At 43.0% G+C, this 14,067-nt stretch overlaps 1 protein-coding gene across 8 annotated transcripts in view; it reads right to left on the bottom strand.

The window, feature by feature from the left end:
• Positions 1-14,067, bottom strand: part of MAST4 (microtubule associated serine/threonine kinase family member 4) — a 668,112-nt gene that overhangs the window by 349,408 nt on the left and 304,637 nt on the right. For 3 of the 8 annotated variants that reach the window (XM_055123954.1, XM_055123957.1, XM_055123955.1), the window contains exon 4: positions 3,734-3,808. The exons of the other annotated variants lie outside the window; for them this stretch is intronic. In XM_055123954.1, the coding sequence (XP_054979929.1) occupies positions 3,734-3,808 (75 nt within the window). The remainder of the gene's footprint in view (positions 1-3,733; positions 3,809-14,067) is intronic. 8 annotated transcript variants of the gene reach the window in all.

Below are 14,067 nucleotides of genomic sequence, written 5' to 3'. Positions count from 1 at the left end.
CGTGTTCATTTCTGTCCACCTCCTGTCTCCCTAGATTCCAGCCCTGATGCTCCCATATCAAATTGATTTTTATTTAACAGAGGCCTTTACCAGCTCCACAAATAACTGCTCCATGGTCTTTGAACTATTATTTCTATTGCCCGTTTTTCTTTATTCTTTGTTCATTTGCTGCTTTAAGGCGTTCTATAGGAGGGGATATACAGGTGAGCATATTCTCAAAGTGAAAGACACTTTTGAAATTCCCAGCAGACAAGCTTAGCCAATAGGAGGTACATTACTTATCTTTGATTTCTCCCTAACCCTTAACTCCACTCTTATTCAAATGAAACAGATTTAAAAGCTTGTTTTGCCTATACTCAAAGCACAAAGGGCTTTTTAAGACTAAGAGAAAAAAAAAAATCAAGCTAAAAAAAAAAAAAAACAGAGAGAGAGAGAGAATGAACTCAATTCCTTGCTTTCTGGAGAATATTTTCCCCAGAGCTTTAGAGTAATTCTGTTTTAAAAATTAACGCCCATTAAAGACACTGATAGAATGCTTCCTATTAATAATGTTTTGCAAGTAATGAAGAATGATGTCATTTGTAGAAGGATCCAAGAAATGCCATCCAAAAGCTCAGGCCTAATGGTAAAGTATTCAGTTATAATTAACCTTGATGGAGAAGGAAAATAATTCCATAACTTAATTAAGAGACTATTTCATGCTCTCCTCATTTTCTAGATTAAAAAAAAAACTACAAAAAGGAAAGTTCCATGCTAAGTAGCAACCCAAGGCTTAAGAGATGATTTTTGACAATGTCCAGTGCATAGGTGCATAGCTCAGTCTAGCACATACAATATACTGCTCCATACTGTAACAGGCAACTAAACATTTCCACCTAATCACACGTCTTCTAAACTTTCACAATGCCAACTCACCATATAAGCAATGTTCTCCAAAGATGACAGTTGGTTTATCATCAACTATTCCTAATCCCCAGGACTGGGTACCTGCAATCTGCAAGAATACTTTACTGCACTCAGGTTATTGAGCTGAAAAGGACGCAGTATAGATTCTAAGCCCATGTGCTTACAGTTAAAGGTCACTGGCTACACACATGCACATTTCCATTTGCTATTTATTGTCCACACAGCATAGCTGCACAGGCAACAGTGGCTTTTTCCTCACTTCTTAATGTTAGAGAAGATTTTTAGGCCCCTCTCAAATTTCAAGGACTGCAGTATTTTGGGGAGCAAAGGCTTTGACCTTTAAAACCTATTTGGTAATAGGGCAAAAGCCATTTGCACAGAACATAAAGGCACCAGATATCTTTATAGGTGCTTAATGAGTTCCTCTTGGAGATTTTCTAGAAAAAGAAGTCACATTTTTTGGTCAACACAAAATCATACAATAAGACAAGTCCCACAGCAGATTAAAATAATGTCCTTAGAATAATATGCAAAATTTGGGGGGGGTTGTTGTATAATCTGTGTATTTGGCTATTTTGGTTTGTTTAATAAAGGAGGACAGAATGCTTATAGCTGTTTAATGAAGAAGGAAATCATAGATAACACACTGTATATCATATATAACTTACTATATAATATTTTTGAAAATGCCATGGCAGGAGAAAAATGAATAAAGGGCAAATAAGGGGAACAAAAGTTAAAACATTAAAACACCACTGACCAAAAGACAGGCCCTGTCATAAGAGTCAATGTGCTTGACTCACATTATGCCTTATTATTGCTCATTAGAACTCTTCGATGTCGTTCAAGAAGAGCGCAAGTTATGCACAAACTTGCCAAAATGTACAGTCTTATAAAATGAAACCAACTGGTATGTTCAAAGCTGTTTTTCCTGTCAGTACATGCAAACAGCATTTAGATAAATAATTTCATCACCAGGATGCTGAGACAGAGGAACTGGATGGTGGGAATCAGGACACACTAGGCATTTAATGTTGGTGGTAAAAAGAGCATCTACAAATCCATACCCAACACTTCAGCATCAGAAACACAGTATTTGGTATGAACTAAAATCATATCCTATAAATAATCAGTGGTCCTATTCAAATTACCCCCCCAGGGTGATCAATTAGCATGAGACCAGAGGTTTCTGTCACTTGATCAATACCAGAGATTTTTGTTAATTGGCATTTTGAACAAGGTCTTCATTGCTCCAATCGAAGTCAGTATGATGGATGTTAAACCAGATTTCTGTCATTGAAACTAGTAGTAAAGTAAGTTCAGTTGGCAAAGTTATTAAACATATTTTAAATGATAACCTCATAGAAATTGATAACCTTGCAGAAATGATAATGTCACAGAAATTTCAGGAAAGCACCAATATAAATCAACATTGGCATCTATGGCATTAAAATCACCATTCAGGAACTTAGTAGCAAAGTCATTTTAGCACTGAGTCCACCCAGGTGCACCCACAGGAGGCCGGATTTTGTCACTAGGACTGACACCTAAGATACAAATGCTGAACAGTCCCTGTCCAGAAGCCGGTTCAGAGGGGTCTGTGGGTTGACCTCCTCCTCAAAGGTGAGCAGGTCCTGCCTTGACAGAGTTGTCAGATTCTCCATCTTGAATGAAACAATCCGGAAAAGGCTTGTTTGGGACACTCCGAAGGATACAGAGCACAGAGTGGCGCTCTGAGTTTATAGAAAAACTGAAGGAACACTTTGTGTGTCCTTGTTAATAAATGTTTACTGGAAGTCTTCATGCAGCAGAATATGGCTTGTCATTTACTTGGGCTGTGTAGGATTAGCAAATTCCACCCTTAAAATCTCAGACACTTTTTTCTGTGACTGCTACTATTTGTCCAACAGAATCTGGAGTTGGCTATGACCCAATTGGTTTAAGACCATTCTCAAAAACTGTAACAGTGTGTAAACTGTTGCACTGGAACCCACCCACATCTTAGGAACTGGGAGAATTTTACAAGTCAGCTGCTAAAATTAGCCAGCCCTGTAAATTTACAACATCTAAAGAAATATATGGAGATATATAAGGGGTAAGCTACTTCTGCCAAACCTGGTTTGATTCTTGAGAACTGATAGGCCTCGCTCCTGAACCAAAGAGCTAGGAATAGCTCCTGAGCACTGTTGTATGGCCCCTAAACCCCAAAATAAGCAATTATCAGGGGCGGAGAGATAGTATAGTGAGTGAGGCACTTGCTTTGCATTTAGATACCCAGAAGACCATGTGATCCCCTGAGTCTGGAGGTCCCCGAGCATAGAACATGGAGAAAACCATAAGCATCACTCAGTATTAACACAAGCATTTTCCCCAAAGAAATATAATTTAATTTTTTTTAAAAACATAGAAACTTACAATTAGAGGCATTACACTGAAAAGAAAGGTGATAGACATTCAACATGGATTCATTCATTTCCTAATGGTTTTGCTACATTGTAGTCTATGTCAACTATATCTGTATGGTGAAGCATGTCATAGTTTCCCTGGGCATCTCCTTGCAGCTCCAGGTTGGGTTTCATCGCACACTACAGCTTGAAACAGGTGGAGTTGGGAGGATTTACCCAGGAGAAATCAGGAAGTGCTCCTCAGGGAGGGTTTTAGGGACTGGTTGTTAAGCATCTCTGGACCCGCTGCTGTGAAAACCCATGAATTAACAGAGGCGTCTTGAAGTACTCAGACATCAATGAACCCCACAGCCCATTCTCTTCAGAGGGACCACACTGCCATGCACACCCGCCGCATGCGCACGGGGCGACAAACAACTCACTTTTGAAGCAGCTGGGTCCACTAGTCGCTGGCGATGTCGGGCTGAGTTGAAATGGCTCTTCGGAGGCTGCCCTTCCTGACAGTGAATGGGAGATGGGGAATGAACGAGAGATGGGGGGCAGAGAAGGCGGGCATGGGATGGCGGGGAATGGTCAAAAAAGGGAGAGGGACAGCGTTTAACCGCACTGTTCTTGTTGATTTTACTAAACAGCTCATAAATACACATGTTCCCCGTTCCAACACCCCAAAGCACATGCCACGTGAAAGTCATTTTGTTAAGAAACGCTGCCTCATCGAGTCAGGCAGATGTGGAATAAAGACAGGAACATGGGCTGACAGAGACATTCACCGTCACATCTCGTTTTCCTACCATGTTAAGGAGAAGAACTGGAACACAATTTCTTTGGACAAGGAGTCAGTCTTCATAGGACAGAATTTAAGGGGCAATTTTAGTTAGCCTTGCCACCCGTTTGAGTATCACCCAGATAATATGAAAATCAGATCTCCCTCTCTCAAACCATCAACAATCTGCTCCAGACGCCCTTCTCTCCATCCTCCTGAAAGAATGTCTGGTGTCTAGCAGCCACCAAACCCTCTTTTCCCTAAGTGGAATTTAACAGCATTAGCTCAAATGAAATTCATTTCAAAACCTCCGCAGAAGGGCAGTCTTGCCTTGACCAACACCAACCTTACACACACACACACACACACACACACACACACACACACACACACACACACACACACACACACGTTAGTATGCTTCAAAAGGGGAAGTCTGGCAGAGAGTTGCCTGTCATTGTTTTCTGGCTTGACTTCTCCATCTTTCAAATTTGGAGAATCATCAAGAATCCAAGAAACAAGCATGTTCACACTCTAAGCATGACTCTGAGGACTGCAGGTGAGAGAATTAGAGATTGGATCCACGCCTTACCTCCTCCCCCTCCCCCCAGTACCCCTGGGGCAAGGGAGAAACTTTGTAGGGCACACAATGCATCCCCACATTTGCTTTATGCTATTGACAGAGAGTGAAAGGCCTTCTACTTAGGTAAAAATGCAATGTCTCTATTACGATTCTTTCTCTCCTCTTTCCTTCTTGGAATAACAGCTCTATTACTTTTAAGACACGGATCAATCACACCCACTTGAATTGCCAACAATCACCGCTTCAGTGTCCAAAGTATAACACTTACCTTTCAAAAAGGAAATGTCATAAGTAGCAGATTGCAAGTCAGGATTATATTTTTCCTAGTAACTGCCCTGCCAACAGGCATGCTTTCTCTAACCTCATCTGGAAAATTGCAAGAAAGGAGTCTACCATGCTCAGCTGCCTAGAAAATGTACCAAAGATCTAATAGTAGAAATGAGAGTCGTTAATTCACTAAGTAGTTGGCAAACTAAAACTGAGCATGGTGCCCAATTCACTAGATTCAGGTTTTTACATAAGGAATGCTTTTTTTGCTTTCTGTTGTTTTATTTTTTTAATTACAGTGGGGTGGGTTAAATGCTTACTTTGCATGCGGCTTACCCAGATTTGATTTCTGGCAACCCAGATGGTACCCCCCGAGCCTGCCAGGAGTGGTCTCTAAGTGCAGAGCCAGGAGTAAGCCTTGAGTATTGCCGGATGTGGCCCAAACTCCCCCCCCTCCTACCCACACACAAAATTGCAGACGAATTATTTATGGTGATTTGAAAATTTCCCTTTAAGTTTAATAGTTTATCAGAAAATGGCTTTCATGTGTTTTTATCCCAAAATACAAGCTATCTGATGAAAATAATTATCCTCATTAATATATCTGGAGAAATATCCACCCTTATTAACCTCCCCATGGAGTAGTAACAACCGAGTTAGGAGTTCCAATGCACAGCACCCGGCTCCCGCTCATCAGGAAAAAAAATTAATCTTGGCGTTAAATACACAATTACAGTCAATGTGCAAATTAACTAAACCCTGGGCCTGTGGTTTATTGCTCTTCTTCTGACTCCAAGGTGAAAATGTTATTTTTTTTAATCAGCTAATTGCACCATGAACTCAGCAGGGGGCAGATGTTGATATTAAGCCTAGAATCAGAATTTTAAACTCCCAGCTCGTGAAAGACTAGTTTATAAAGAGTCAGTGCATCTTTCGATTGAGAGACGGGGGAGAAGGGGAATTCTGAATCCTGGTCTCCATTTTATCTCATTTATTATCAAGTGCAATAAATCTGGGACAATATTCTGCCTGGGCTGAACAAATAGGACTATAAAATAATCAATATATTTACACAGATTCCAGTAATACATCTTAATAGAAACCAAAGAACAGCCCAGAAGGTTAGTGTCATTTTAATGAATTGCATGAGGAGTGAAAATAAAGAAATTATGAACAGCTCATAGCAAGTTTTTCTCTTTATGATTCATATCTTAAACTAATCTTAATTTTCAATAAGTGTCATACTGACAATGTTGAAAGAACTCTCTTCTGTTCTACTATTGTAGAACTACTTCAGAGTCAGTTTGAGCCTCTGAGGCTTTGTGGAAAAGTGTACACAGCTAACTACTAGAGTAGAACGTTTGGAAGCAGTTTAATTCATTAACAGCAGGATAAGTATGCTTCTTCACTTTATGTAAACCTAAACAGAAAATCTCTCTCCAGCCCTACAAATATTTCTCTTTTTTTTTTTTCAGTCTTGTTTCAGGCAAAAGCCCTTGGCATATTCGAAGAAGGTAGAAAATAATGCACCTCTGGGCAAAGTGGACTCTCTCAGTTAATTACAAACTATTCTATATGTTCAAAGAAAGCAAACAGGACTCTCAAAGGATACTGCAGAAAACCAGCACATCTATGAAACAAATGCTCAAGTACAGTTCCCTCATGTTAAAAAAAAATAAAAATAAAATAAAATAAATTCTATCACTCAGGCTAACAGGAAAGACAAAAACTTGTGACTTCATTTTCTCCCAAATTCTGGGTCCAAAGAATCCATTTCTCTTCCTAAGTGACAGCCTTCAGACTCTGGTATCTGTCATTCCAGACTGAGACATCAGTCTCCGGGTACCATTTACCTCCTGGCTACTGCCATCAACATCAGCAAAATAACAGATTGGACCAGGGCGGGCCCCACAGGGCTCTCAACCAAATGACTTATTTACATATGCAAATAAAACCTTCACTGCAGGGGAGGAGAGCAAAGGGAGGGTTACATGCCTCACCATTCATTTTGTATAAACAAAAGCACAGTATATCTCTTAGGTCAACTTAACAAAAATCCTTTTGCTATAATATCCATCACTAATAGAAGTAGCAACCCTCAGATATGTAAGTAAACTATTAAATAATGACAAAAGAAGTGTTGACATGTGCATAATCTGGAAACTTAATGAGACATATTTCATCTCCATGCTAAACACTTTCATCAAGCCTTCTCCTGTTAAGTAAGTCATTTCAGGAATTATTAACATCCCTTAACACTGCAGATCATTCTTTTTTTAAAAAAATTACTGTTCCCTAAACATTACAGATCTGATAGTGTAGTACTTTAGCCTAATTTGCATCACATGAACATATTTACAAGTAACGCTCTGTGGAAAACAATATCTCAGGCATGAAATAATGGGTGCACAATGAATTTAGTAGCTGACACCAGATTATTTAAAAGCCTACTTCTTTATATCAGGTATAAGTTACTCTATCTCAAAATTAGAGCCATGAGGAAAAATTTAGATGTACATATATCTATAATTTTGCCATGAGACCTATTATTACTTTTTTAAAAATATCTATCACTAAACATTTGCAGCGTAGAGATTTTAGATTTTAGTATAAGAATAAAAAAAAGACAGTGAGTTGTTTCAAGCACTCCTCGACTTCTTAAAGTCTATTCAAAAGAGTTTTGGGGGCTGGAGCAATAGCACAGTGGGTAGGGCGTTTGCCTTGCACACGGTCGACCCGGGTTCGATTCCCAGCATCCCATATGGTCCCCTGAGCACCGCCAGAGGTAATTCCTGAGTGCAGAGCCAGGAGTAACCCCTGTGCATCGACGGGTGTGACACACACACAAAAAAAGAGTTTTAATTCTGGAAAGAATCCTGTGCACTCCCAGATAGGAATAAACGTTTTCATTCAACTCTGAGACATCTTTTAATCTGTCATAAATATTTACCGTACCCAACTTAAAACTTTAAAAGTTCATGGTACTACAGCTAACTATTGCAAAACTATTACAAGTAGGCTCTACTATGGAAATTCTGCCCACAAAGAAAGCAATCTCGATGATACAAAGTCCAAAGACTCAACCCAAAATAAATTAAAAAAAAATTCACCAGGTGAAGAGATTTAACAATTACTAAGCATATCAAAATAGGGATCAGAAACCCAATTGAACAGGGAAGAAATGTGCCACTTAGAAATGAGAGCACATTAATGATTAAGGCATCACGGGCTTCTAACACCTATGGAACTAATCGCAATCATTTGTGAAGCCTATCTATCAGAAGATGAAAAAATAAAAGCAATTATTTTTTTAAATCCCCTTTCAAACCCAGGTTTTTCAAGAGGAAAGTCAGCAAAAATGGAGAAGGGGAAGATGTCCCGTCCTCCACTTCTGAAAACAAACCCTCTGGTAATAATGTCTTTCTTCTAGACGATGCTCAAGAGAAGACACTTCATATCAAGAAAGAGTACACTGCCAACAATTCCAGCAAGGTGCTCTATTTTTTGATCTAGTCTAATTCTTTTTAAAACACATACTGGTCTCTATCTAATATTGATGATTTGACCTTCTGTTTAAAAACCAAAACAAAGGCAGGATTCTCAGCCTGTCATGTGACAGAAATCACGCAAAGGGAACTCCTGACAAGTGCTTTTGCAGGTCCCCACTTCAGTCACAAACTGAACCATAATATGTCCATGTCCAAAGTGTGCTGGTAGAGGGATGTATTCCATCCCTAACTCTTTCATTTAAAAACACGATTCTGTTTTCCAAACACATCAGTACTTTCCCTGGTGATTGCTGTGGCAAAGGGTCTCGCATGTACCAGTGGCAGTGTTCACTGGTGGAGACTGGGGTTGCAGACCACCCTTGGTTGTGGCTGGAGTTCCCAAAAAGCAGCTCTTCAAAGGGTGCGAGGGAGGACAGTGTGAGGACCCCACGGGCAGCCTCCAGTTTGCCAGGCGGGTGTTCTGCCAACCAGTCATCCTGCATCCTCAACAGTTCCATGTTTAATGGACTCCGCAACAGCATCTTGACATCATGACTTGTACTAGTTATGGTTTTCCCATAATATATATTAAGATAGGGCTGGAGAGATAGCACAGTGGTAGGGCATTTGCCTTGCACGCAGCTGACCCTGGTTCAGTTCCTCTGTCCCTCTCGAGAGCCCAGCAAGCCACGGAGAGTAACTCGTCCACATGGCAGAGCCTGGCAAGCTACTCGTGGCGTATCCAATATGCCAAAAACAGTAACAAGTCTCACAATGGGGACGTTACTGGTGCCTGCTCGAACAAATCGATGAACAACAGGATGACAGTGATAGTGACAGTGACATATTAAGATAAGTTCATCGGCAGGTGGACATGGTTTGTGGGCAAACTAGAATTATCTGTGTAGAACCCCCTCACATGGCAGAGATAGGAGAGAGCAGCCTGGGTCTGCAAAGTTGCTTTTCTGGGGGTAAATGGGGAGACAGAGTGCGAGACACAGTGACTGGTGGCACTGCTCTGCCATTACCAGCTCTCTTCAACCCCACCCTCCTCTCCAACAGGTCACACAGGGCTGCAGATTGTGCCCAGCCCCTGATTCTTTACCTCTGCATGCTTCCTCGCAAATTTGGACTCCTCCGTGTTCCTCACCTCCAGGGGAGAGCACTACCAGTGACCCGGTAACTCTAGCCTTAGCCCTGAAGTCAGTCCTTTATCCCCCCTCTTCCTTACCTCAACTACCCTCTCCTGTTCGCTTCCCCTCAGACCAAGCAGCAGCCCCAGAAAGCCACTCTCGAATCCCGGGGCAAATGTTACTGGTTTGAACTTTTTCATAAATTTTTCCCACAGTTCTTGCATCCTTTCACCATCAGCAACCTCACCTAAGCCATGAGTAGGAGCTAGCAGGTTCTACCACATAAGCTGCATGCTCCAGCACAGGATACAAAGAATCGGTCACTTGGGTGTGGACTCAACTCGCAGTCACACCATGACAAGCCTCGTGTGTGAGTTTTCTTATATTGGAACCTGCCATCTGCCAGTCTGGAACATTCAGGCTGGGCCAACAACTCAGACCATGCTGACTAAGCAAGAAGGCCAGTGTCTGAACTTGACCCCTGGTGACAACAGCTCAGCCGTCCACTATGCTTTAACCAGGGGGCCTGGACGGAGCCGAGGGACACCTAGATGGAGCAGTGTGACAGCCTCAGGATGAATGAACTTGGTTTTCTCTCTCTCTGTCTTTTTTTTGGGGGGTCTGTTGTTCTTGGGTTTAAAAAACAAACAATTTTCAGTTTAGTTTTATTTTAGGGTGGTGCTCAGGGGCTTACTCCTGGCTCTGCAATCTGGAATACCTTTGGTGGGGCTTAGGGAACCATATGAAGTGCTTGGCATTGAACCCAGGTTGGCCAAGTGTTCAACCTGATGTTCTACCTCTCCAGCCCCCCAAAAAAGGACTTTGAAAGGAATATGGCTTCTTTGGTTATCACACAGAGTGGCAGTCTGTTTCTGTTATGAAATGAGCTGCCCAGAGTCTGACAGCCCAAGGGGGCATCCAGAGACCCGTACCTTCTTCCATCTTATCAGTGCACCCCTCCACCCCTCCACTCTCCTGCTCCCTCACAGCCTCATACCCAGAGATGGCACTGAGTTCTGGAAGAGGCAGCAGAGGAAGAGGGGAGGAGGAAAGAGAAAGATGCGAGGGAAGAAGGAAGGAAGGAAGGAAGGAAGGAAGGAAGGAAGGAAGGAAGGAAGGAAGGAAGGAAGGAAGGAAGGAAGGAAGGAAGGAAGGAAGGAAGGAAGGAAGGGAGGGAGGGAGGGAGGGAAGGAGGGAGGGAGGGGAAAGAAAGGGAGAGGCTAAGGAGGCACAAGACCCCTCCAGGGTCACTGAGCACCCCAGGAATTGTTCCACTGCTCTGAGCAAGCCCCCATTTCTCAGCCAAGGATGAGGCCAGTTTTCCCACTTCTCTGAGCTAAGAGGGACAGGAAGGCTGAACAATGGGAGCTGAGAAGTCACTGCGCACTTTTCTCTCCCCAAACTGCTGAGGAAGTGAACCAGAGATGATTTGTAAAGCACCACGAAGCTAATGACAAGATTTTGCTTTTGTCAAGGCCTTACATTAATGTCATTTTGGTGGGTCTGTAGTCTCGGGTCCCCCAAAATCCTACGACTGGATTTCTGATGAAATTCTCACTTTGAATTCAAATTTACTTCCTATTCCTTGGTAACACTTCAGTTTCCCTCATAAAGCTATTTAGCATCAGGCCCGGAGACAAGCCTGAATCACAGGCGCAAAGCTTCCCAGGAGCAGGGCAGGCGGGCCGGGTGCTCCGAGGTGGAGGGCGAGGGAAATGCTGAGTGAGCACGGTAATCTCCTGCACCATCTACTCCCCCGCCACTCCTGCACCTTGCACTGTATACCAACAGTCCCAAATACCAAGACCTTCTTTCAAACAGGAGCTCAGTTCTATAAAGATCAAAACTATCCAGGGTATCCTGAAGAATCAATAAATTCAACCACTGGGTTTATGTCACAGTTCAAATTTTGGGGGGGGGGGGTCCTTCATAATATAGGGGCTGAGGGAATCGTAACATTGACTTGCTATTTAGAAAATATTTACACTGACTGCAGTTCACAGAGAAATGTCTGGGGTTTAGACGATATTTTACCCATCAGTCAATGATCCTTTGTTAGAGCATTTTAGAACCTTAGATATTGATTCAAATTAATGAATTTGATGTCAAAGACCAGCTAACATATTTTACCACAGACAATAAGTTTATGGATGTAATTACTGACTTGGGCTCCAAAAACACAGCACAATTATACTGCGGCACATATGTCAACCCACTTAAGTCACTTCAATTTAGAAAAAAAATCTAATGATATCACACGCCACACATTTTTTAATGAGAAAAATTACAAGATACCTAAATTAAGAGAACCAATTTTCCACGGGGAGCTCTGGGGTGGAGGGGGTGAAATTTAAAGGGAAACCAATTTTCTGATGGCAAAATAAAAAAAAAAATGCCAACATGGCTCAAATTGTACTCAGAGCAAATTCTTGCCAGTCAGTAACAGAGCTCAGATTATGCCACTTGATTGGGGCTTATATTAAGGAGGGGGAGGGCCAAGAGAAAGTATGAAGATAAGGTACTTGCCTTGCATCCAGCTAATCCTGGCATGATCCCAGTCACTCCGTATGGTACACTGGGTACCACTAAGAGTGCTCCCTGAGCACAAAGTCAGGAATAAGCCCTGAGCAAAACTGAATGTGCCTCCATTACCGGAAAAAAAAAGTTAAGCAGAGGAATGCATAAGGCTCCCCACAACACTGGTCTTGCTTCCACTCTCCCAGCAGACAGAGAGAACGTGCAGGAATCCAGACTGTGGGAAGGTTGGAGTAAGATTTCTTTTAAAAACCACCCTCTAGTCTCACATTGCCCATCACAGACTCACATGCAGAAAAGATTTGGAGTCTTTTCTAGCACAGCTCTGAACACCTGATAGCAGGCTGCTTCCCCCAGCATGATGGCAGTCGTGCCCTTTGCTATGGCTGAATCCCCCTCTGCTCATGGGTGGGGCCAATAGGTGAAAGGTCATCTTGTAGCCCCCTGACACCAGTCAGGCCCCCAGAAGCTGAGAAGCAGGAAAGCTTTCAACAGAAACAAATAAAATCCTCCTCACGTTTGCTTCCCATGGCTCGAATTCCATCCACTACTCTTTAACCCAAACCTACTTTTATCTAGAGAATTACATGTTGGCTTCTCCACAGGAGTTTCGCTGTCTGCCGCTGCTCACCGGGGGACACTGGGCTTGTGTGGGAGGTATTAGCACAGTGGCAGAGAGCACACGGGAGGGAGGGCAGGTGTTTACATCTGTATAGTGGAGATAAAGCAATTGCCTCCATGAGGTGGTGAGAGAAAAGACCACACTTACCATAGCCAGCACAGGCCTGTCAGGACCAAACATTTGTCACAAGTTGACTCTTAATGGTCTAGAGGTGTCTCTCAGCAAAGTGCCCACTTAGCTTCCAGAATGGGCCCTGTGCGCTTCTAGTCATAAATTCCAGAGAATTGACAGTGTAAGGATCAAGGTTCTCTCTCTCTCTCTCTCTCTCTCTCTCTCTCTCTCTCTCTCTCTGAATTCTATCTTTCTCTCCTCTCTCTTGAACTCTCCCACTGTGTCTCTCTCCTCTCTCCTCTCTCCTCCCTCTCTCTCTCTGAACACTCTTTTCTTTCTCTCTGTGAACTCTGTATCCTTCTCTCCTCTCTCTGTGAACTCTCTCACTGTCTCACTCTCTCTTTTTCTCTCTCCTCTCTCTCTCCTCCCTCTCTCTCTCTGTGAACACACTCTCTCTGAACTTAATCTTTCTCTCCTCTCTCTGTGAACTCTCCCATAGTGTCTTTCTCCTTCTCTCTCCTCTCTCTCTCCTCCCTCTCTCTCTCTGTGAACACACTCTCTCTGAACTTAATCTTTCTCTCCTCTCTCTGTGAACTCTTCCATAGTGTCTTTCTCCTTCTCTCTCCTCTCTCTCTCTCTCGAACACTCTTTTTCTCTCTCTCTCTGTGAACTCTCTATCCTTCTCTGCTCTCTCTCTGTGAACTCTTCACTGTCTCACTCTCTCTCCTTCTCTCTCCTCTCTCTCTCTCCTTCCCCCCCTCTCTCTGTGAACACTCTCTCTTTGTGAACACACACACACACACACATACACTCTCTCTCCCACTCTGAATAAAGTCAATACAAAAAGCTGCAAGTGGGACTCCCAAGTTTTGTGAGGCTCTTGGATGGCTCCGGTCCTCAGTGGAATCATAAAGGAATCACGCATAACAACAGTAAGCAGCAGGTTCCTCTCGTGACCCAATTATCAGGCAAATCCTGTACTGACCACTTTGAAAAGAAGGAACTGCAGGTACTAAGGGAAAGCCAAGGGCTTCTGGCCTGCCTGGGGCCCCAGTCCCAAATCCTGCTTGGGGTGGGGCGGGAGGGGGGGAAGATGGGGGTGAAGGGCCCTCCAACATGTGTTCTGATGGCAGCACACGGTCCCCACACGGCTCCTTTCCCAGGCTGTCAGCGCACTTCCAGCCTGATTGTGCCAGACACCGGCGGGGGGATACAGATTCGGAAGGAAACGAGGTCCATAATCAAGGCACAAAG

This window comes from Sorex araneus, chromosome 1 (genome assembly GCF_027595985.1).
Source record: "Sorex araneus isolate mSorAra2 chromosome 1, mSorAra2.pri, whole genome shotgun sequence".
Classification (NCBI taxonomy): domain Eukaryota; kingdom Metazoa; phylum Chordata; class Mammalia; order Eulipotyphla; family Soricidae; genus Sorex; species Sorex araneus.
Note: the sequence above shows the minus strand (reverse complement) of the source record. Positions and strands in the feature narration are given on the sequence as shown.